The sequence below is a fragment of the Dendrobium catenatum genome, unplaced genomic scaffold (assembly GCF_001605985.2).
Source record: "Dendrobium catenatum unplaced genomic scaffold, ASM160598v2 fragScaff_scaffold_1271, whole genome shotgun sequence".
Taxonomy (NCBI): domain Eukaryota; kingdom Viridiplantae; phylum Streptophyta; class Magnoliopsida; order Asparagales; family Orchidaceae; genus Dendrobium; species Dendrobium catenatum.
In genome coordinates, this window is record NW_021319733.1 from 274,229 (window position 1) to 300,681 (window position 26,453).

General features: G+C 34.8%; 1 protein-coding gene across 7 annotated transcripts in view; it reads right to left on the reverse strand.

The window, feature by feature from the left end:
• LOC110100855 (regulator of nonsense transcripts UPF2) overlaps positions 1–20,719 on the reverse strand; it is a 59,311-nt gene extending 38,592 nt beyond the window's left edge. The window contains exons 1-9 of one of the 7 annotated variants that reach the window (XM_020828557.2): positions 20,562–20,703; positions 20,239–20,267; positions 16,454–16,552; positions 14,936–15,020; positions 13,849–14,051; positions 13,083–13,427; positions 10,377–10,481; positions 10,076–10,203; positions 4,168–4,341 (exon numbers count right to left, since the gene is read on the reverse strand). In XM_020828557.2, coding sequence (XP_020684216.1) covers positions 4,168–4,341; positions 10,076–10,203; positions 10,377–10,481; positions 13,083–13,427; positions 13,849–14,051; positions 14,936–15,020; positions 16,454–16,516 — 1,103 coding nt within the window. In that variant the 5' untranslated portion in view covers positions 16,517–16,552; positions 20,239–20,267; positions 20,562–20,703. Of the gene's footprint in view, positions 1–4,167; positions 4,342–10,075; positions 10,204–10,376; positions 10,482–13,082; positions 13,428–13,848; positions 14,052–14,935; positions 15,021–16,453; positions 16,553–20,238; positions 20,268–20,561 lie in introns of all 7 variants that reach the window. The other 6 variants (XM_020828558.2, XM_020828553.2, XM_020828552.2 and 3 more) reach the window with 6 other exon arrangements.
• Positions 20,720–26,453: the final 5,734 nt, after the last annotated feature.

The following is a 26,453-nucleotide window of genomic DNA, read 5'->3' on the forward strand; positions in this document are numbered from 1 at the left end:
TTACTTATTAAAGGCTTTGAAGTCGTTATGCAAATGTAAATGAAGAGATCCATAATTATTGAGTTTTGATTGCAAAATTACCTGATTGCACCATTAGTAAGAATTTAAAATCTCCCTTTTAATTGTAGGTACTTCAAATTTATTAGATGAGCATTATTCCAGGGCTGAAGTCTTGTCTGCTCTAGTCTTGGGGGACATAAAGGAATGGACTTCAAAATGTGGGACTTACGAGGCAAGGTGGCCTATTCAAGAACATCACAGACCATACGGAAGATATTGATCTTGAAATGACAATTTTTAAAATTATAAAATAAATATTTAAATTTTCAAAAAATAATTGCATGGCTATTATCAAGGCTATAAAAACCGGACCGGACTGGCCGGTCCGACCGATTCAACTGTGAACCGGTTTGAAGGTCGATCCAACTCAACTTGAAAACCGGCACTGCATCAAACTGGCCAGAACCGGCAAGAACCGCCGGTTCAACCGATGAATCGGTCCGAGTTTTATGAAACCCGTCGATTCAAGTTTTTTTATTTAAATAATTAAAGAAATTATTTAATATTAAATAAATGTTAAACTTAATCAATTAATATAAATATTACATATTAAAATTCTTAAATAAGTACTAAACACATATGATTAAATATTACTTTCAACATTCTCACATGGATCCATTACTCTATAAGAGCTCTTAACATGAGTAAAAGCAAAAAGCTATATAAACTATACAAAGCTAAACATTACAAGTGGGACTAAACCATACAAAGCAAAAAGCTATCTTTAGTTTCATGTATACACTATACAACATATCTCTTTTTAACAATTTTTTTATTATTTTTATAATATGAATAATATTTATTTTTTTAGTTGATGCTATTTATTTTTTATCTATTTATTTTTTACATATTTGATTATATATTTTAAACAATTAATTTTTAAAATATGAAAATTATTTTCACAACTTGAGGATGAGCTTGATAAATTAACTGAGTTCACCCTCAAGCTTGAGCTTAATTATATAAGTTCGAGTTGGCTCACAAGTATGGTCATATATCATTAAAGAGAGAAAATTATTCTTATTCAAGCTACTCTTATAATAAAATGCTAAAAAAGAAAAAAAAAAGAAATGATAATAAATCTACTCAAAGAAAGAAGAGAGCTATAAATTTTAAACCTTTTTTTAACAAATTTAAAACTTATTGAATTTTAAGTGTATTTAAAATTAGCAGTTTTTAAAAGAGCTGGTTCAAGAACTGATAAGCTGATTCGGGGCTAGCTAAAGCTTGTTTTGTTAGCTCATCAAGCTTGGCTCATGAGTCATTTATAAAATTGAGCTTGAGATGACTTATAGGTTGGCTTGACTCATTTACACTTCTCAATTAGCCATAATAATTTATTGAGTACGAACTAACACTTTAGCCTATATCACCGAAGGTGAGCAAAATTGATGGACTATGGACGAAACGTTACACGACGTTACCTAAACCCGCCCATTCGCAAAATGGAATTCGTTGTTGTGTTCGGAACAAAAAAATACTAAAAAATTATTACCATTTGTATGGGTCCTTGTACAAGCGAAAATACAAAATTTATAAGAATTTTGAGACAACGATGGCATGCTAACTGAGATGCATGAGGAACGAGAGAGTTTGCAAGGATCAATTCATAGTTATTGTTATTATTCTTTAATAATGATAGTTTATTATATATATATATATATAACAAAAAATGCATAAGACATAGAGTAGAGATAATTGCATAAAATAGAATTGAAATCTAAATATTACAAGAGCAAAACAACACTCCAAGTTCTTTCTTTCTCAGTTCCTTACTAATCTACATTTAATTCTTAAAAAAACTAAAATAGTTGACAACAACTCAAAAATCATCTGCATTGTTATCATTGAGAAAAAAAAATTATTGAGTCATCATCATAACAAATTGATCTCTCCATTGTCTCATCTTGTGGATTCCAATGCCTCTCAATCTACTTTTTCAAATTTTCATCATTTTTTTATAAATGTTTGTTATCAACATAAAGATGAGATTAATACTCCAAAATTTTTAGAGAAAGTTATAGTGTTGGTTTGTGGCTTTCAAGTGATTCATGGTGGTTGAAAGGAAGTTGTTGCAATTCGGGGATGCGTGAAGGCTTGATTTGTTTGGAGCTTTAATTTATGATTCAGATAAATTTTAATCAAAAAATATATAAATAGTGTGATGCCTCATGCTAGTGAGGCAAGGCACGCCTCAAGGCGAACCGCATAAAGAAATATCAAGGTGTAAGACTCGAGGCGTATTTCACTGGAATCATGCTGAGACAGGCCTCAAGGCGAGCCTCATAATGCGCAATTTTAAGCAATGGCCACTCATCTACCTGATCATCCTCATATTTGCAACATTAAGCTTAATTTTATGTTTCTACTTGAATGACCAACAATCCACATCATAAAGCTTTACAAGTTTCACCACCATCTTATAGAATTTTCCCTTAAGTTTGAAGTGTACTTTTCTATCACACAACAAACTTGGTGCATTCCTCCACTTCAACCATCCAACTTGAATTCTACTAATAATATCCTCATCTATTTCACCATCGCTTTGAACAATAGACCCGAGATATCTAAAACATGTACTATTTTTAATTATATTATCATCCAAAGTCACAAACCCCCTAGTAGAACTATTACTACTAAAATTATACTCTATGTATTCGGTTTTAGATCTACTCAAATGAAAACCTTAGACTGCAAGGTTGATCTCTATAATTCAAAATTTCTTTCAACTCCCTCTCTAATCTACTCAACAAGAAAAATATCATCAGCAAAAAGTATATAATAGGGTACATCCTCTTGCAAATATCTAGTAAAAATATCCATGACTAAAGCAAAAATTATATGAGATTAAAGTTGATCCTTGATGTAACCCAACAGAAATAGGAAAATACTTGGTCAAAATACCTTGTACAAATAGCAAAAAAATAAGTAAACCAAAAATAGCATAGCTAAAGTTTGCACCCCTAAACAAAATCAATAAGAATGATCGGAGAATAAAAATTCATAAAATATAACAACTGATATAAGACTACTTTTTTATTGATGATCTTCTGAATATAGTTTGTACTGATACTCCGCATCCCTCTCCGTGTTCCCTCTGATTGCAAGTTAGATGTTACGTGAGAGAACACACACAAAGTAGTTATGTTTGGATTGGTTTGGTTCAAATTTTAGTTTCTTTATTTACTTCACCTTATAGTTCATTATTTTTGATAATCTACTTCAAACTAAATGAGGCCAAATCACACATATCCTTTAAAATCATTTTACTTTGCACTGCAGTGTGCTTGTATAGTCCAAACAGACCCTAAGGCCACCAGCCATAATTATCTATGAAATTCCTGATATTCATTTAGTCTGCACCCTCCTCTCTCTTTGTTTGTTTGCCAGGACCACTCTTTCACTACCTGAGGAAAGAAGTTTAGATTAACCTTTTGTCAAGCAAATCATTCGAAGTTTATCTTATTTCCATGGTTTTTCTTAGCTATTGCCGTTCATGAAAAAGTATTTGTTCAACCTTGAAGTCAAATAAAGTGTCAAACCAGTCTTCAGTGATAAGATAATTTCAAGATTTTTACATACTTCTGCAGAGCAATGATAACACTCCCTCATAGAAATATGCCATTAAATTGGAGAAACAAGTTGAAGCGCATTTCAAAGGGAGTTAATACCAAGTCAGCACAATTGCGTTGCCTTTAACAGTATAAACAATACGATAACTTCCTTTTACAGTATAAACAATAGGATAATTTGAAGCTTATCACATCCTTCTGCAAAGCAATGGTACTACTCATTTATGGAGTATGCGGTTAAACTAGTAAATTAATTTGAAGTGTATTACAAAGGGCATTTCTGCCATGTCAGCAAATTTGCTTTGATTTCTACAGCTTATTCATAACAATTTTAACATTTAGTATTCATGATTGTTTTATATGGCTTTCTAGTTATTTTTATATGGAGAAAAAATAATTTCCTGACTATTAGTAAGCGGTCAATAAATATTACCCAGGCATGTAAGAATTTACTAAACTGTCACTGAGGACACAGAATTGTCGATGTGCATGTGAATGGGTACGTAGGGAGCAGATTTAAACTACCCAAACAAACCTGAGATCAGGTAAGGATTCATAAAAGGTCCTTGTATCGTCATCATCCCAGATAGGTTCAGGTACCGACTCCTTTCCAGAAGCAGTAGATTCGGTGTCTACTCCGCTAGCGACCCTAGTTGTATGTCCATCTTCAGGCATCAATGGAGGTTGCATGTCAAGGGCCTCAGCAAGCCTGTAAATGTAAAATCACAGATTAATCATCCATTACACTAAGCATTAGAGGATTAATAGCAGAATTCCTGGCTGAGATAAACATTCAAGGAATAATAGGAAGAATATCTGGATTAAGAGAAAATGAGAAGATTACATGGAAAACGAAGCAATCGACAGAGAGAGCCTCTACATACTCAGTTGAAGAAGCATAAAATTAAACAACTATCATTAATAGAGTTATCATCTTTGGATGCAAATTACAAATTACTGAATTCAACTAATGGCAAAAATTCTTGCATAACAAAGAACACAGTACACATCATAACCATACTGAAATACAGTAATTCAACGAATCTAAAAATCAACACCAAACGGTTTTCATGTTTCAGTCAAATATCTAAAATCATCACTCAACGTCTAAAACTACTCAAAGAGCCAAGCCTAACACGTAAAAGTGCTACCATTACGGACTCTATTTTCTCTGGTCTGCAATTAAAACTCTTCCATATGGCATGTCATCAGATTGTTCAGATATTTTTTACAGAACAGCAACATACATTAAAGAATTAAAAGACACTAGACGGATCATTAATTAAAAAAATTTGGCAAATATTTGAACTCATCATGCATGCACGCATCCCTTGATAACAAAAGCAAATTCCATCGTGAATCTTGATACTATGTGATGAGGATATCGGAAGATCAACGGCTACGATCTGGAGTTTATTTTATTTTTGATGTCTTATATACTAGTTTATTTTTACTTTTCTGTTTTCACATTTTACCCCTAGGGATGGTCATGTGGTGTTGTAGCTCGAAGGGAATTTTAGTCTTTGTTTCTTTTCTTTCCATGAGGCCTATTTATAGGCTAGCTCTCTTGTAATTTGGGATGATGATTATTGAAATGAAATTCTAGTTTTCTTTGCTTGATCTCTAAATGAGTTCATGAGAGGAGGGACCTTAAGTAGGTGAAAGCAATATCCGTCAACCGTGGTGGATTCCTTGGTTCGCGGTTCGTCGTCTTCTTCTTTCTCCCTATAAGCCTCTCTCTCAATTCCCCCCCCCGCCGGCCTCCCCATTCTCTGTAATCTTTTTTTTTTTTTTTCTCAAAAGATTACCCCCCCCCCCACACCCAACCCGCCGGCCACCCCTCCATACTCCCCTAAATTTGAATTTCAATTTTGAAATTACTCATAATTATTTTCCTAAAATACCTCCATGCTATTTAGGAAAGATTCATTATTGGGATTCAATCTATTTTTGAATTTCAAACGCCTCCTTTGAAAATAACCCCTCATTAGGAAGTTACCTCAATTTAAATCAAATTTGAACTTAAAATCTGATTTGATTTAAATCACATTAACTCCTTTGGGGACCACATACATCGCATCTAGACATATTCTCCCCTCCCCCCTATGGCGGCCCCTCCTCCATTGGACTTTCTCTCTCTAATTAAACCCCCCATCCCATTTAATACTCCTTAATCTCTCTTAAAACTGCCGCCCCCATCAGCCCTAATTGTGAGGTTAATTTGAATTCAAATTACTCTCATTCCCCTTTAGAAAATCCGAAATAAAATTAAGAATTTATGATAGAGCCACTTACAGCCCCACCCGTCCCTTCCAAAGCATCTTCCTCAAATTTCTTCCCTTTGGGAGTTTTCTAATTGTTGTCTAAGGTTTACTGCAAGCCTATCTTGTTGTCCTACACCACCAAGAGGCTTTCCTTGCTGTCCAAAATACCTCCCCGATGTGGCAATCACTGTCCAAATTTTCTGGAGGTTGTTTGGTTACTGTACAGAACTATTCCAGGTGTCGAACTGCTGTCCCGACCTTCAGTACTACTATCTACATCATCCATAGCTACCGTCTAGCCGTCTTGGAGACCTCTTATGGTTGCACTGATGTCCATACGGTCTCCAATCGCCATCTTGAAGGCTCCCTGATCTGAAGAAATTGTCCATCCTTCCTCAAGCATATAATCGGTCACACCGGAGCATAGCAACTCCTCTACCTTGGGCAAACTCTACCCCCAACTCTTTTATCTTCTTAGTTTAATTTTTCAATGTGGTTATACTTTGATTCACAAAGCTCATGTCAAGCTCTTCACCGCTAAAGCTTAGAGAACTAGAGAGTCGAGTGAGGGACTCATGCATAGTGCCTAATCTCATTGTTAGTTTAGGGATTTACGTTGAAAATCATTCATGTAAGCAATGTTAGATTAATTAATTGTTTTCCTAATCTTAACTTCTATGCATGTAATTTAGCCTAAGCTTGTTTTACAGCTCTTTGTATTTAGTCTTGTCATTTAAATTCAATATAAATGATATAATTATTGTGGCTCCTAAAATTAAGCGTGCAACTTCCTTAATCTAGTCATCCTTGCATGTACGTTTCACATCACTATGGTATAAGAGAGAAAAATCAGAATTCTTCACTGTGTTATAAGGTATGACTATAAGATGGATGATGTTGACGTGCACTGCACAATCTCCATGAAATGTGCAGTTATTTCAGGTGATGGAAGAGGGAATGTGATAAATATGCAAGATTTTTCAAAAATAAGCAATCCACTAAAGAAGAAGCATTCTGACAGAAGGATTAAAATTTGGAGTGAGCCTAAACGTGAAGAGGTTTACAAAATAGAAACAAAAAGTTTTTTTTATGGATTAAAAACAACAAAAACAAATTGACAAGATGTATCATAATCGAAATAAACTCTGTAAATGCAAGGAAAAGTCGCACAATCCTTCCCAGACTCTGCCATGGCAGGAGCTTCATGCAATATGTAATACCCTTCCATGAAGCTAGATAGTTAAAGGCATTCATTAATAAATAAAGATCCGAAAGTAGCTCTCTCCAAAGACTCTTTGTCCTAAGAAACTCATATTGAAACGCCACCTGAAATGACATTATCTACTCATTTCCATATAAATATCCAAAGTGTTTTTGTGATATCAATTTACTCTGATCTAACAAAATTACTCTCAAATTATTTATTATTGTGACAAAAAATTAGTAAATGGTTCCTAACCAAAAAAAAATTATCAGGAATTCACCATTTTGTAGGCCATTTGGTTTGACAGGGAATGAACTTTTATTGGAAACTGATGAAGCCTTCATTAACTGCAACAATATCACTTTGACGACATTTTTATTTTTATTAACAATTGAAATATTAAGAAAATATGATTACGATAGCTTTTAAAAGGGGGTATGATGCAGGACATATATGAAATTATGATTTAGATAAGGATTTTGCACACTTGATGATTAAGAGCAAGTTAATTAAAGCTTTATGGATGCTCACGTGGATGAGTGGCTTTACCCTTAGAGATAGTATACAAAATGAGCATATACGTGAAAAGGTTGAAGTAGCTCCAGTAGAAGATAAGATTAGAGAGAGTCGCCTTAGATGGTTTGGTCACATAAAAAGGCGGCCTTCCGATGACCTGGTTAGGAGAGTAGAGGTGTTAGATTTGACTTGTGTTAAGAAAGGTAGGGGTAGACCTAAAAAGACTTGATTAGAAAATATTATAAATGACCTTTCTTAATTAGATTTAAATGAGAATTTGACTTTTAATAGGACACAATGGAGAAAAAGGATTCATGTAGCCGACCCCACGTAGTGGTATAAAGGCTTGATGTTGTTGTTGTTGTTGGTGGTGGTGGTGAGTTAAACAATGAAATAAAACACAAAGAGCAGTAACACAAGTTTAGGCAAAGTTACTTGCGAAAAGTAAAAACCACATAACAATCGATTACTCTTAATGTTGCATACAAAATAGGTTTCAACAAGAAATTCCTAATCTAACAATAAGAGTAGTGCTATGAAAGATCTCTCACACAATTCCTACTAAACACTAAGCTTTAGCGGAGCGTTGCAAGATTTTGCATGAATCAATCAAAACCACAAGTAAGGATCAACGAGGAAGGTATGAGAGAAGGCAAGAGTCCACCCTTTGCTAAGATTCAACCTTCTCGCAAGCTTGGACAGCAGTTGGTGGCTTCTTGGATGGCTCGGACAGCAACAAATCCAAGCTCGAACCCTGGACAGCAAGTAGCCAACCTGGGACAGAGAATCCTGACAGTTCCAAGCAGCAACGGTGGCTTCCAAAGGGGATGGACAGCAGCAAACTCCTGCTTGGATCACTGGACAGCAAACGGGAGGTCTTGGACAGCAGCTCTCTAGGGTTTGGAAGGGTGGACAGCCACTATTAGCATCCAGAAATTTATGGATAGCAAGGAAGCTTGAAGTTTTTGTAAGGGAAATTATGGAGAGGCGGCACCTTGGGGATGGAAACTGATTGGGAAGCAAAAGGGGAATGAGATTGATTGAATTGAGGGAGAAAGAGGAAGGAGGGGCCGGCAGCTTCAAGGAGGGGAAGGGCTTTTGGGGGAAGTTTAATGAGGGTTTCCTAAATTGAATTAATTAGATTAGGAGGGAAGGATGACTATGCTCTCCTTTTAATTCAAATTTGAATTTTTAAAAGGAGAGTTAAAACTTTCCAAATATAGATCATACCAAATAGGAAAGGTTTCAAATCTGAAATTAGAATTCATAATTTGAATTGTTTCCCTCTCAATCTCCTTGATCCAAGTTTGGAAAGAAGTAAAGCCAAGGGGAGAGGGGTAGGCCGGCGGCTAGATTAGGGCTTGGGGGAAAGTTGGCGGTTTGGGAGAGGAAGATGGGTAACCAAGTGGGAGGGATGGTGGGGGACGGTTAGCAGTGAGAAAGGGAGGTGAGGTTGGGTGATCCTTGTGGCCGGAGATGGGGTGGCTTTGTGAGGGAGGGTTGGCGGCTTGAGTGGAGGAGGAAGAGGGAGGCGGCGGAACTAGGGGAGGGATCTCCTTGTCCGGCGGTAGAGGGAAAGGGAGGGAGAGATTGAGAAAAATGATAGAGAAGAAAGCCACGAACCCGGACTCTTCCAAAATTGGTGGGTGATCCGCTTTCCCTCTCCTAGGGATTTCACTCCAAAACTCTCAAACTCTCACATCAAGAGAATAATATGCAGAAAATTTTCTTTCATATTCATCATTAACCCTCAAAGAAGAAGATGGAGGCTTTAAATAGCCCATACAAGGAGAAAATACAAAGTACTACTATGCCCCTAGGGCTTACACATACCTACACCCTTAAGTAAGGGCAGAAATGGAAAAGCATAATAAAACTTCATAAATAAAACTAACACATCAACAATAAATATGAAAATCAAAAGTAGAGTGGTGCAATCGTGGCCGTAGATCTACGGTCATGCTTCTGATAAACTTTCCATGTCCTAATGTTCTCATCAGGATACTTCACCTTAAACATCAATAACTCCTGCAACACCGGAAGCATTCCCAAGACATGGCACATAGAACTTCAAATCTGTCTATTCTCAGCACTCATTATGCTATTATATTTATGCATCACCCACTCCACTATATATATCTTAATCTCTTTCCGAAATTTTCTGAATTGTACCGGTACAGACCCAAGTAATGAGCAAGGAAACAACACATTCATCTAGCAACTGCACATACTTTCTTAGTGAACAACTCATGTCCATAGTCTATTCTATGGACATGGATGTGAGTCATGTTGTGCCATCCACTTAACTATGAAAAGATTTTAAGAACTGGAAAGGAAAGGAGCAATCAAGAAACTGCATTCCAAAGCAGAAGCTTGCAAAAGTCAAATCATTCATGGCTATCTACTAAATATAATGACTATCCAAAAATCAATGATAAAAACTTGTTAAGAAAGCTTACGATGAAACACCACGAAATAAATGATCATAAGATTTACGAAGCTTTTCATATGCAGTCACATTATCTTCACTAAGCTCCCCTCTAGCATTTAATATCTTTGCATTGTCAAGTTCCATCAGCCGAAGTGACTGACAAGGACAGAAATACCAAATAAACATTATAATGAAATATCTAAACATGAAGAATAAAGAACTAAGATATGTAGAATCAATTAAAACAGGAAAAGGACCTAAAGGTGAAAATCCGCTAGTCATTGATAGACAATGCACATAACAAGAAGTTCATACGCAATACATCTTACACTATGTTCCGCCTGCAGCAGCTCAGTGACAGCATCATAGTACGAGTGCAATGCTTTCTTGAATTGTTTTTTCTGCTCCACAGTCACATTAAGCCCCTTATAGAACTGTAGTATATACAGAGCGTCAGTTTTAATATTTAAGATGGATAAAGAAATATACTTCATTATAAATACATTTTTTAATGATTTAAGAAGGATACAGTATTACTTTAGAATACATATAGAAAATGAAACATGAAGACCAATGGCAAAAAAAAAAAAGAGACATGCAGGCCGTCCTGCTTAAAAGTGAGCAAAATACAAATGAATCACGGACAAGTATAAAGCATTCAGTATATAGCTCTAAAAGCGTGATTATATTAGAACATTTTAGCAACACAAGACAACAAAAAATTTCCTTCAATAATTATTAGACTATATTAAAAAAGAAAGGACAAAATAACAAGAAAGCTTCCTTGCATCATTTGCATAGAGAGAGTCTCCAATGGTCAGCTTACTCAATTAACTTATTATCAAAACTACGCAGTATATGTTGTAATATCTTAAATATAATCTAAGAGAAGAAAATGGTGGGTAAGATTGTATTAAAACACTGACAAGGCTGTCCTTTTTATGTACATAAACAATTAAGAAAATAGTTGCAAGAAAAACAGCATCCAAATAGAAAGAAAAGCTGAAGCATACCCCATTGTTTTCAAAGCACAAAATCAAGCCATAGATCTTCTATTATGGAACTTAAATAGCAAAACAGAGGAAATGTCAAGGATAATAGATGAGCTCACTGGCAGTAAACAGGGACTCGTTTCTTATGGCAGAAAAATAGAAACAGCAGTGATGAATCATCCTGTGAAAACTACATGTTCACTTGGCTTCAAAAGAGGGGATTATACAGCAACAACAACATCATCAAGCCTTTATCCCACTACGTGGGGTCGGCTACATGAATACTTTTTCTCCATTGTGTCCTATTAAAGGTCAAATTCTCGTTTAAATCTAATAAAGAAAGGTCATTCCTAATATTTTCAAACCAGGTCTTTTTAGATCTGCCTCTACCTTTCTTAACATAAGTCAAATCTAATATCTCTACTCTCTAACCGGGTCATTGGAAGGCCGCCGTTTTATGTGACCAAACCATCTAAGGCGACTCTCACTAATCTTATCTTCTAATGGAGCTACTCCAACCTTTTCACATATATGCTCATTTCGTATCCTATCTCTAAGGGTAAAGCCACTCATCCACCTGAGCATCCTCAACTCTGCCACACTTAACTTAATATTATGCTTCTCTTTTAATGGCCAAAATTCAGCACCATAAAGCATTGCAGGCCTCACTACCATCTTATAAAATTTTCCTGAAGTTTGAGGGGTACTTTTCTATCACACAACAAGCCCGATGCATTCCTCCACTTCAACCATCCAACTTGAATTCTGCTGATAATATCCCCATCTATTTCACCATCACTCTGAACAATAGATCCAAGATATCTAAAACATGTACTCTTATTAATGACTTGATCGCCCAAAGTCACAATCCCCTCACTAGGTCTATTACTACTAAAATTACACTTCATATATTCCATTTTAGATCTACTCAAGCGAAAACCTTTAGTCTCTAATGTTGACCTCCATAATTCAAGTTTACTTTCAACTCCCTCTCAAGTATTATCAGCAAGAAGAATATCATCAGCAAAAAGCATACACCAAGGTACATCCTCTTTCAAATGTCTAGTGAGAACATCCATGACTAAAGCAAAAAGATATGGGCTTAAGGCGGATCCTTGATGTAACCCAACCGAAATAGGGAAATACTTGGTCAAACCACCTTGTGTTTGAACACAAGTAATCGCTCATGCATACATATCTTTAATGATTTGAATATAAGAATTATTAACTCCTTTCTTTTCAAGAACTCCCCATAGCACTTCTATTCGAACTTTATCATATGCTTTTTCTAAATCAATAAATATCATATGTAGATCCTCCTTATTTTCTCTATATTTCTCCATCAAACCTCTTAATAAATGTATGGCTTCCATAGTCGAGCTACCCAACATGAATCCAAATTGATTTTGAGAAACATTAGTATCACGCCGCAACCTATGCTCCATAACTCGCTCCCATAGTTTTAAAGTATGACACATTAACTTAATTCCTCTATAATTCGCACAATCTTGTGCATCACCTTTACTCTTAAAAATAGGAATTAACACACTCATTCTCCACTTATCTGGCATCTTTTTAGTCTTCAAAATAGTATTAATAAGTTTAGTAAGCCAAGAAATACATTCATCTCCTAAGCATTTTCACACCTCTATTGGAATATCATCAGGTCCAACAGCTTTTCCACCCTTCATTTTTTTTAATGCCTCTCTAACTTTGATTTTACTAATACGCCAATAAAAATAGAAATCTTTATTTTCATTTAGGGTGCGAAGGTCACTATAGTCAATCTTATTTTCACAATTTTTATTAAAAAGTTTAACAAAATATCTCATCCACCTTTGTTGAATATCATCTTCTAAAAAAAGTATTTTTTTATCTTCATCCTTAATACACTTCACTTGAACTAAATCCTTACTACTCCTATCTCTTTGAGGGGATTATAGAAGCAATAAAAAAAGGAAGCAAAAAGCACACATATAAAAAGCTTTAAAATGTGTAAAACACACGGGTAACAAACAACATACAAAAATAGTGAAATATTACCTCCTCATCAACTTCTTGTCCAGGCTGATGCATGCCCAAAAAGAACCTTCCTTGCCGAGCAAAACTAGTAAGAAGGGACAAGTTTGTCTGAGTTGCATCACGGTCCTTCAATTGCTCTAAGCCTGTAAAGTCTTTAATAATGTTAACAAAAATGCTAGCATCCTCCACAACGCCAACAAAATAAAGTTCCAGAAGAAGTTTCAAAGTGCTCCTCTTCTTCATTGCTTTCAGGCTTTTATCAGCTTCCAAATCATCTACACTTTTTCCAGGGGAAAAAACTTTCAGGAGACCCTGAATCAAGCTAGGGGAGAAATCCTTATATCTTTGATGAAGCAATGAGCATGCCTACACAAAAGGACACATCAAACTAGTAAAATTGCTGCATCCATGTTGGTAGACATACTAAAACTATTTAGCATGAATTTGAGCAACAAGTTCCAAAATACTTGAAACATAAAGTGATACTAAAGCTTTACTCAAGGAAGCAGTTTACAGTAGCAGAGTTCATCGTAGACATTAACATTTTTTTATCTTCTAGAAATTGAGCTGCTTTAGTTTTTAGACAATAAAGTTGCCACTTGCCCAGAACTTTCACTCTAATTATTGAGGGCAAAAACTATCAATAGCCAAACATACTTCTGCTCACCTTTTATAGTTAACTTCTATTTTAATATTTCTTTCTTATAGTTTCAAGGACAGCGTCTGAAAGGTATAAAATAAGAAGGGAAAAAAAGAAAACAGAAATAAAAGTTGATAGAGTCTCTACCTGGACAGCAGCTTGTATATCTGAGGTTTTAAGCTTAGCATCGCAGATAGCTGCCACAGCTTCACTAACAAATTTACTAAGGTTCACACTTCGTAACTCCTCAATTAGCCCTTCCCGCTGCTCATCATTTATCTGCTTAAGCTTCTTGATTACTGCGGTGTTGCGCCTGATACTGGAGTCCAGTGTCCTAAGAAAACCTGAATCTGAAGGTAAAACGTTACACCATATGTATCACGCAGAGCCTGAAATCTCTAAAGAATCAAAATTATGAACAGCATTGCATGAGCCATATCAACGAAAATAAAGAAAAGTAGCAGTTGTTACAATATCTAATTCAGTTAACTACAATGTGCCCGAAAAATATTTATACATCATATATCCAGTTTAATTGTACCATCTATCGTTTCACACTTTCCAGGCCCACAAAAATGAAGAAGAGAATTTTCTAATCTGGGCATTTATTGTATTTAGCAGTGATTCTGAGGATACAAACCAGCATCTAACTGCTTACAAGCGCGCATTCGCTTGAAGTAAATGCATAATCTAGCAAGTTAACACATCGAATATTAAGGCCTCATTTGCTAACATCTTTCTTCTACTTCGCTTCACAGAAATTTGTCATACCACAACTTCAATTTGTGTAGGAAAAATGCAATAAAATCCCTACCCTGCACTTGCACCCATTACACGGTTTAACAATAGGCAACGCATTTGCAGACATGCACATCCATCTCTGTGGGATAAGAGGTGACATCTAGTTCATACAGCACAATAACAGCCAAACTTACAAAACAAATCCAAAATGTACCAATATTTCCGAGAACAAGCCAGCTAATCAAGTCAAAATGACTCATTTATTACAATTATTTACCTGTAGTGCAGTCGCATACGGACAGTGAAACAGATGCATATGCCCGAAGATAGTTATTCTTCAGGCTTAGTAGTAGCTTAGATTAAGTTGATTTAATAGCATATAAAAACCATTGATGCTAAAAAAGTTTCTAGCTACCTATCAAACCTAGTCCTTAGTGGAGCAGGAAACCAATCATTGAGGAGATTTAGCTTTACAAGGTCTTAGCACACGCACCAGGTCTTTCAGGGTTCAGATTGCTCTGACGAAGAACAATTTTCATGTCAATAGATCGTTTGTATTCAGTCCGAGAAACATTTTCCTACAACACAAAAAAAAAGGATCGTGAAAAATCATTACATAAAAAATGAAATATCTCAATGAAGCATATAAGCTAGTAGAAAAGGAACCTAAAAAGTAACTTCTATTTCCACATAACTTTGAAGGGCGTGTGATTGCAAACTTTGTTGCCTTCATTTCATTCGCTCAAAAAGAAAATTTGCTTACTTTATAAACATTTTAAAACAACAACGAAATGTCATGGGGCAGAAGCAAAATTGAACTCAAATGAGAATGGAGAATATGGCAAGGATTTCAATTTGCAAACAGGCAATAAAGAATTTCCCTCCCAATTTAAGATACTTGAAATTACCATTGATGTTTGATTCCAAAGAGGAGATTAATCTAAGTAAACTAGGTAAGAAGCAAAATGTTAAAAAGATGTAATGCAAATTTATTTTCAAACCACTCAAAATCAAAACTATCATCTGATGTAATATTCAGTGGACATAAAAATCAGCACAAATGTCACTGATCGGATCACAACCATAGAAGGTTGGGTAAAATTTCTTATCTTGGATCAATGGTATAGTGAAATTGTAGAGCTAATTTTAGGGATTTGACTACAGAGTGACAAGGAGCAAAAAAAATAGTTCAGTGTGGCAAAATGAGGATACTGAAATGCTTAAGTGGCAAAGAAAAATAGAATAAATAAATATAACAACATTACAGAAGTCAGCGAGATAACAGAAGCACGGTACTCAAGTAATAGATCACTGAATGAAAGTTCTGAGAAAACAACAAAGAAAAACAAATCAATAAAAAAGCATAAAAGTCAAAAGTTCAAGTAAGAAGGCTAGGCATGGGTAAAGCCAAAGCTAATAAAGATTAGAAGTTGGTTAAGAAATATTTAGCTGAAGACCTTATTGCAGCTATAAAGAGAAATTAATGACAGAAATATTCAAAACAGCCAGCCCATTACTGGTAAAGCTAAGGATGCTGAGGTGCATAATGTCTATAAAGACATTGCTACAGCCAAGTTAAAAAAAAAACACAGGAGCTAAATGGTCCGTATGAGGTGCAAACAAAGCATTATGCCTATCAATTTATACTGGTATTGTTCAATTATTGCTTCTGTACAGCCAGTGCCATATCCTTGTTATCTAAAACCCTTTTCACGAAATTAATATCTTGAAATGTAGGGGCAAAGTGGTGTTACTTCTGTACAAAAACCCTCCACAAACCATGCAATGAAGGAAGCTTCTTGCATTGGGTAAACACCATTTTAAACTTTAAAAATGTGGCTTATTGACTGCACCTTGACATAACAAAACTCAAGTAGCGGGTATAGATTTTATCAGCCAATTATCAGGTTGACATTAGCTTCCAAAAGTTTAATAGCAAAATAAAAATTACAAACGTCATATTATCCCACTTCAGCCTAAGAGTTTGCTAGAAGACGCTAAATAAACTTACATCATCATCATGCTTGCAGTGATGTTCCCCAACTGTATGACATTCTTCTTCTGGATGCTCCATTTCTCCCGTAAACAAAGCCCAGCAGTATCCACACTACTATTAGAATAAATTGATTATTTTTATATAAGAATAATTTCTACAATATATATGAAAAAATAAATAAACTAGCTACAAAAATTAATATAAAATTATTAAATACATAGGTGGCCTTTAATTTACTAGAAGAAAATCAGTCATCAAACTCATAATTCTTTAAGCTAGAGAAAATTGGATTTACAATATAATGATCATTAAAATACAAAATCAGTCATCTACCATTCAGCTGAACAGTTTAATAAATAGGTTGGGCTCAAGTCCAGAATTATGATTTGTTTAATAAACAGATCGTATTCGGATTGACCAATGAACCCCAACTTAACCAGAAAGTGAACCTTCTTTTTTCATAAATTCTTTTACTTGTTATATGATATTCTTATTTTTTATTAACTAACATAAACTCTATAGTTGACAAATTATAAAAAAATTAAATCAAAACAGGTCATCAAGTAATTCGGATTGCCAACAGGTCTCATTTGAATCTCCTTTTTGACCCGTTTATTAAATAGGTTGGATTCAAGTTTATTGGATTCGAGTCGGGGCAATTTTAAGTTGAACCAGAACCCAACCTATTAACTCATTTTTACATCACAAAAAACACACAAATATATAATTATGGGATTTTGCGGTATGCCTTGCGCATGAGGCAATCAACGAGAATGAGGTGATGAACTTCATTGAGGATGAAAACAATATAACAGATTTTTTAACATTATTTTATAAAACAACATTCAATATAAAGGTGGTCGTCACAACTGCTTGAAGAAGTCACGAGATAGGGGGCTTCAGCATTGGGTTGTGCGAGATGAGAAACAAGGAGTAGGCTAGGTGATGAAGGCATCTTGGAAGAAAAATATTGGGAAATGGGAGACCTGGGTTCGACAAAGAGTGAATAGAGGTGGTTAGAGAGTTGCATGCCTTGTAGCATAAGAGAGGTGGGCTTGTGCGAGATTAATACGAAGGAGAAGCGAAGTTTAGGAGGGTGGGGAGCCAAGACAGATAGAAGATTGGATTTTTTTTTTATTTTCTCAACTCTTCATGCTAATAGAACATATAACACGACGAACAAGACCTCTTGCAGCACCGCAGGACATCTATTTTTTTTAATTTTAGGCTAAAACAAGATTCAATTTTTAATTTGATATCACCTTTTATTTTGATTTTTAATTAAAAATATATATAAAGAAAGTGTGAATAAACTTGCATAATTTCATGCTTCTCGTGCATCTCAAACTGTGTGCTGCCACCTTGCGCTAGCAATTTTTACATTTTGCGGTTGTGCAAAGAATAGGCCAATAGAGATGTCTTTTTGAGCAATTTTAATATTTTAGATGACCCAACGCAATTCGTTCTTGCGCGCGAGCAATATTTGGGCTTTTTTGTATAGTGTTGTGTCCATTGTACATTGTTTTGGTTGAGATTGATTGAATTGATTGCAATGAGTGCTTTCTATGGAGATTTTGACACTCTGAATGCTTCGACACAACTCATTCCATGAACAAAAGGCATTTGGGCCACTTCAATTGCAGTCAAAGCATTTCAAACACAATGTGCATAACATTTGGGCCACTTCAATCACAAATAGCTACCCAACGCTATTTGTGATGCGCGAGTTATTTATATATATTTATGTGCTCCGAAAATGGTGAAGTCTATTTTGCGAATCAAGAGTTTGATCGGCAATTTCAATTACGGTTGAAGAGTATAGTTGATTTTGTGCAATTTTATGTGCAGCCATTGTTAATGTGATTTCAACCAAATCTAGTTTGCATTGCCTCGTGAAAGTTAAACCATGTGGAAGCTGTGGACTTCACTAAGTAGGGTGGGGAAAGCCTAGGATTGGATTGCTTCGACCTTTCTGGGTCTATCTAGGCACTTTGTTTTCCCAAAATAAATCCTAGAAAATGCACTTCCAATATGACAAATTCGCATTTAAAAAAGTTAAGAAACAATTTCTGATCTCTTCCAGCATCCAAAAGTAACTTGGCGTGATCTGAATGGGAATATATGTGATATGAACAAGTATATCTTCAAAATATGCCACATAAAAATGGCCTTGAAAGAGCAAGCACCATATGCATCAACCCCATGAAGTTGCTTAGCGCATTGCACACCCAAATACATGACCCACCACTCAAACAATCCTTCAAGCATTTTGAATGCGGACTTCCATTCGTCCCTCTCACTATTTTCGATGCAACAACTGTCCACCAACAAATCACAGACCTTACAATTGATAGTCTATCAAGCATGAAAAAGTGTGCCTCTAAATTGCTATGGGCTATTTTGGGGAAGAAATAATTTTTCGCAACACATGATAGAAATTCATCATCATCACCCAAAACGTCCTCAAACTCCCATTTGAGAGCAAAAACCTACTACTAGGCCCCTTGTCGACTTATCCTTTTACTATTTAGAATTGACAAGGATTCAAGAACTCATTTGATCGATGGCCCAATTGGAAGCATCAAAACCACCTCAATGAACCTGGCTTGTTTAAATACCTTCTTGATTCTAGGCGAGATTTGGTGGCCCATTTGTTTCATTAGATCCCACAGTTGGAGCTGAATTTGGGATTGAAGGAGGCTAACTTAAGAGATCATCAGAATACTCTTGATTGTCTCAATGGAAGGTTCGAAGAGTGTAGTTAAGGATAAAATCGTTTAGGAGGCAGGAAAATTGATGTGGCATTCTCGGTGAATTTGACTACTTGCGAGAGGGAGTAGACGAGATTCATTTCCAATTTCTCATAGTCATAGATAGCATCCTTCAACCCTATGATGCGACGAAACACTTATAGATATGTAGATTCATTTGCATTATTCCTTGCATTGAGTCGATAAAACTGATAGGTCAAGCAGTTAGTGGCTTGTGATACTTATGAACACCACTAATATTGAGGCAAAACATCTATTCATAATCAGCAGGAAGTAAAAGACATGCAACAACTGCTTCATTGGAGGCTAGTTCCTCACATTACCGCTTCTTTCCCAACAGTGACATTGCAATAATTGAATCCACCACGCTCCAACCCTACCCTTAAATTTGCAAGCTACATGACAAAGCTCACTCTCTATAGGAGTGTATGTATGATAAAAAAAAACAATTCAATAGCTTGCTCCCAATGTAGGTAATCCTCAATGTGGAGTTATCCATAAAAAAGGGAATATTTTTCACCTCAAATTTACCATAATTCCTACCATGTTTGTGTCACCGCTAATGGTTGTCGTCATACTGAGATAGTTCTTCAACGAATCTGATCCTAAATATAGACAACGCAAATGGGGAATTCCTTCCACGTCAGATTAAGCAAGCTCGATGCATAAATTGAGATGTTGGGTTCACTAGGAATCTGGAATGCTTTTGCATGGTTGCCAAGTTGATTGATGTGGTTGCCGGAAATGAAATACAAATATTCCTGAGAGTGAAATGCTCGATGCACCTCATTCACGAACTACTTAACAAGAAAGACAATCCCTCACCAGCTCAACGTCTTTCAGCATCAGAAAAGTGCAAACCCTAAATCCGTAAACTACGCAACATGAATCCATCAAAAAAGTACACATTTTGCAGACCTACCGATAACCCCTAAACTTCTATAGCTCCTCTAAATCCAATTATGGAATGATTTGTAAGATATTTTGCCAAATAAAACCATAAAAGAACAAAAATATTGACAACCTTACCTCAGTGAAAGCTCTCCGTCTTTGCCAATCTGAACAAGATTCAGAGGAATAACTTTGAGCTCTCGCCAGAAAGGAACGAGACAAGTAGGTTGAGAAGAATAAAGGAAGTATCATATAATCATACTTAGGGGCTGTTTGGATGCCGGATTTGAGCTAAATCCAGCCAAACGGCCAAAAATGCAAAACCAAATCTCACAGTAAAGCAAAGATGCGGTTGACGGAAAATTCCCTCTTTTCGTGGTAAATCCCGGATTTACGAAATCCTTTGGTTCGGCGGATTTACGGGATTTGGCCGAAGAAGCGCGAGAAAGGGAGAAAGTTACCTTCACAGAAAGCAAGCTCCCGTTGTTGCTTCCGATCAAAAAATGTCGTAACTTCCGATCCACCAGGAAGGGAGCGTCGTCGAAGGGGATCGAAGTCGAACAGCGACGAAGAAACTCTGCACTCGCACTCATGCGAAGGAACGAAGCCGAAAGAAATAAATAAGGGAAAGGCAAAACCTAGAATCCTCTATGTAATTGTTGGATAACTTAATTAGTATAATTTAAAATATTAATAATTAAGTTAAATTAATTAAATAATATTTACATAATTAATTAAATCATTAATAAATTTATTAGATAAATACTTAGTTATTTTAAAATAATTAATAAGATTAAATATGATTTTAAATGAAAATAATTATTATAAAATATTATAAATAATAATTAATTAATTTTAACAAATATTTGTTATATTTTATTTAAATTTCTCTTGTTGTATTTTGATTATCCTATAAATAAATATCAAATCTCTTAATCGTCTACGGGTCTGGTTCGGGTTGACCCAACAACCCGTGGGTCAACCCAAATTGACCTGTTTCGCAAACTCGCTGCTCAGGTTGCGTCCCGTCAACTCGCAAGGTCGCGTCGTCGGGCGAGCCCGCACAGCCGCGGAGCAGCGGATCCTGCGTCCAACCGAACCAGCCCGCACTCGGCGCCTCGATGGATCCCACGTCAAACCGAACAAGGCGACCAACCCGCACTATTTGTATATATGTCTTAAGTGCAATACCTATTTGCATACACTATCATGAACTGGTCAATCAGTTTCCAGCCAACATTAATAAGTAACCAATCTTTATTTATTTTCTCAACACATAAATTATTATCTTAATATTATAACAATATCAGTGACTAGTAATCTCATACACCCATTCTCAATGCATTGTAGTAAATAAAACATAATTGGGCCAAATTTAGAAAGTACATAAATTTCCTAATGACATGCAACAAAAAATTATAATGAGAAAAAATTCACATTTTTAGAAATTAACCAAATTATTAGGGATTATATATAACAATATTATGAAGCTTTGATTGAACTAAAATAATTTTTTTAGATGTTAAAATAAAATTTTAAATTGGTAAATATCACTGCATTTTTAAATTCATCTTATAAAAAATATCAAATAAACACTCAAAATATTCATAATCTCAATTTCTATAACATATAAAAGGTTACGTAGTGAATGATATACCAATACAAAATTATTCTTATTTTTTATAACAAAAATATAAAATTGATGAGAAAAATATCAAAAACATCAAATTATTGACATAAAAAAATGAAATATGTTCCTTACAATAAGAGGAGCAAATTTTCCAATATGATCGACAAACGAAAATCAAACAGCATCCTAATCCTATGATTTTCTCTCTCTTCTCTTTTTCCCTTAATTCCTCTCTATGTGCTCTCAACTAAAACAATTTTTTAGTGAAGTGGCTTTAATGTGATTATATGTTAATGGATTAAGATTTTTTTCTTACTAAAATAATAATATAATATCATTAAAATACCAATAATATTAATATAATTATATAATTTGATCAATTTTTATTATAAAATTCATATAAATTCTTTTTGGGCTTCAAAATAATAGGATATATTTATAAAATAGTTTATTTTATTTAGAAAATTTTAATAAAATTGATTTGTAAAATGAACACCTGACACTCTCAAAATCACCACCTATATCTATATGTGTCAATTTCTTAAGGATTTGTATGAGTATCAAAAAATTATGAAAAATTTGTGTAATTAAAACACAATAATATATATCTTATGGTGACGACGGTTTTCAAATTTGACTTATAATTACTCTTAAAAAAAATTATTTATCTGAGTCAAAATACGAGCTATTATATTTTTAACCATCAACTGACTGGTCAGTAGAGGAGAGGGGAATTAATTTACTCTAAGAGTCTTCATCATAGCTTAGCTCACTACTGTCACCTGTAGAAACAAAGAAGCCGCCATCACCAAGTTATTATTTCTTCAGATGATTGGATTGAGAGTCTACTGGTTTAGGAGTCATATATTATACAGTCTGCCCAACCTCTTAATTTTTTTGACACGGGATTTCAATTTACTGAGCTATCTTTAGTGAAGTTTTTTAGCCTAAGATAGTATAAGAAGTGCAATCTATTTATGTTAGGGAGTTTCAGAAGAGATATCTTTAGTGGCTTTCATATTCACATGGTTATGTTGTTTTATTATTCCTAACCAAGATAGCCCCAATTATTTCTTGATGGCTAGTCTAATTGCTAAGGGGAGGCAAGTTTTGCTGGATCCAACAGTGCTCACATAGATATATCATGCCTTTGGACATATTAATACTTCTTATGGACGTCGCCAACACAGTATTGAGTTGTCATGGCATTACATTCATGGTTGGGCACACATTCATATTACAGGTGCTTTTAGTTGCCCCGAGTAACCTGATTACTATATGAACTGGTTCTTTCCTTCTTTGATTTAGCTTGCCATAGCAACCTCAGCTACTAATCAGGCTTAGATCAGACTATTCATGTTCGCCCATTTTCACTTAGCTTATTGTTTCATACTACTCTATAGATCTCTAGTTGGGTATTTACTACCTTAGAGTTTTAGTGTTTCACTTATTGATTCTTTGACTAACCCACTTTGCTTTCTATGGGTGGATACACACCTATTGCTTTTTACAAAATTAGTATAATTCCTCTTTGACTATGTTATAGGTAAGATGATTCTGTGATATTTGGAGAGATACAATACCAATTGAGTAGCATGGAAGTTTGGGTTTATTCATGCCACACCCTTTGATCGGCTTCTAGTACTTTATCGGGGTGACATATTGTCTTCATTTGAGCTCCCTTTCATCTTCAACTTGTCTTGAGGTAACTTCTATGACATGGGCTTTCCTTCATTGTCTCGGGACATGCTTTCATTTTTATATTGAGCATATAGATTCTCCCACAAGCATTGTGCACCTACGATTGCCCTAGACTCGACACATAATTCCACCTATTTTAATCTAGCCATTCATAGATAGAATAGAAGGATTAAGGGACCTAGATGGCCGAGAAGTTCTCCAGGGCTGAGAGATCATGCTCACGTATAGTCAAAGTCATCTAGAGCTCTTAACATGAGAAGAAAGAGAAGCCCCGAGCCTGCTTTTAGGCATGGTAGCCCTTGCACTTAATTTATTCATATTTATAATATTATTTTATTTTCATTTTTTACATATATAATAATACAAATACATTGTAGCACCCTTACACAAATATAGATTGATCTCTCTTCTTTTTACAAGGACCACCATAGGAGTAAGATATCGTACGACAAGCTAGGTTATAACATTTATCTTATTTGAGCAACAAATATTAAAGTTTAACTTTATATTTGTGATATATTTTCTCTCCTTTATTTCGGCCTCTAGTCATACATCTATTAATTAATCAAGGTTCGATTTTGGAGCTGATTGGTTTGGATACTTTATGTACTCCTTCGGGCTTGTATGAGTTCCCTCCCAGTGAAGTTGGAGGTAAATACTTCTTATATGCCTATTCATTTATTGGCATTATTTATCATTTCTTCTTTTTTATCTTCTTTCATGCATGTACATGTATGTGAACAATCATCATCTCCTCAGCTTACTTGTAGCTCTATATATCTTATTACTTTCTAGATGCATAGTGTAGCCCAAGTAATGTGCCTCATGCAGGATATTAGCTCTCAGATCACCAGTAAAAGGAACCCATAATCTATCCTTGCAAAAAATAACTTCAGAATCAGATAAATAAAGTTCATCTCTTACCAACCTTAATCTGTCTGATCACCCAACTTTAGATATTATATATCCAATTTATGAGCTTCTTGAATTCTTTCCTATAGAGTAGGTTGAATAATCATCTGAGATAATAATTTTAGATATGCATCAGTAGACACCACATATATCTCCAATTTCTCCAAATCTCTAAAAAAAAATTCTACATAAGTAAGTAACAAATGAGAAGTGCCTAAAGACTTCCTACTCAAAGCATATGCTACCACATTCGCCTGATAAGGTTGATATTGAATAAATAGATCATAATCCTTGATCAACTTTAACCATCTTCTCTACCTCAAATTTAAATCATTCCAAATAAAATGTACTTTAAGCTCTAATGGCTAGTAAATATCTCATATCTGACTCTGTATAAATAATGCTTCCAACTCTTCAATGTAAATATAACAACAACTAACTCAAGATCATGTATCAGATAGTTTCTCTCATGTGATCTCAACTACCAAGATGCATAGACAATCACTCTACCATGATGTATCAACACACGTCCCAAACCTCTAGATGATACATCATTAAAACCCTGAAACCCCTCAATGCTTGAAAGAATAGTCAAAATTAGAGCAGAAGTCAAATGATCCTTCTGTAGCTAAGAACTTACCTCACACTCCGGAGTCCATATAAAAGTAATTGACTTATGAGTTAATCTCATCAAAGGTAAGGAAATACAAGAAAATCCCTTAATAAACTTTTGATAATAACCATCCAAACCTATTAAACTACGAACCTATGGAAAAGTAGTAGACCTTGGCCAATCAGAAATAACTTGAATCATCTGGGGATTTACTAAAATTCATGCATTTCTCACTACATGCCTTAAAAATGATATGCTCCTTAGCCAAAACTCACACTTTCAGAACTTAACATATACTTAATATTGTCTTAGAATATCTAGAGTAGTCTTCAAAGTGTGTTGCATTCTCCTCCTCAGATCGAAAATAAATTAGAATATCATATATAAAAATGATCACAAATTGATCAAAATACTCATTGAAATTACTGTTCATCAAATCCATGAAGACTGCTAGGGCATTAATCACTCTGAATGACATGAATAAAAACTCATAATGTTCGTACCTCATACTAAATGTAGTATTCTCCACATTATCTTCCCTTACCTTTAACTAATGATAAACATATCGTAGATCGATCTTAGAAAATACTGAACATTCAACCAACTAATCAAATAAATTATCAATTCTAAACAAATGATAATTATTTTTATTGTGAATTTATTCAACTCCTGTAATCAATATATATGCATATTGTACTATCTTTTTCTTCATAAATAGAACATGTGCTCCCTAAAGAGACACACTAGGGCGAATGAATCTCCTGTCAACTAACTCCTAAAGTTGAACCTTCAATTCATGAAGCACCTTAGGTGTCATTATATACGTAGCTTTAGAGATTAGAGCATAACCCAAAAAAGATCGATACATAACTCTTTATCTCTGTCTAGCGATAAAATCACTAATTCCTTCAAGAAGATATCTCGATACTCCCGAATTACAGGTACACTACTCATAAAATTAAAAAAAAAATTACTTCTCTAACAAATGCTAAAAGTACTTGGCTATTTTTGCAATAAAGTCTATCCACTTCTAGAGCAGAAATTAGATAAGAGATAACACCTCTTATTCCCTGAAATATAAAGCTCTCACCATTCTAATACAAAGTTACTTTCTTTTTCAAGTAATTAATCTGAACCCCATATAGGCTCATCCAGTCCATACCTAAAAAGATATCAAATGCAAAAATATATAGAAAAATTAAACTATATCTCCAAACTCTATTAGAAAAATTTAAATCAAAAAAATTAATCCTACTAGTTACCATTACATCTTCCGTAAGCAAAACCACAAACAAAGAAATAAGTAATAATATGGATGCAAACTAAGAGAATCAAAATACTGCCCATACATGAAAGATTGGTTAGTACCAAGATCAAATAAAATATGATGAAGAGATACAAAAATATAAGTCTTTCCAATCATAGCATATGGGGACTCGTTGGCCTCTTTGCTGCATCAAAATGTAAACTTATGGATGCACTGGGGTCAAAGAAACA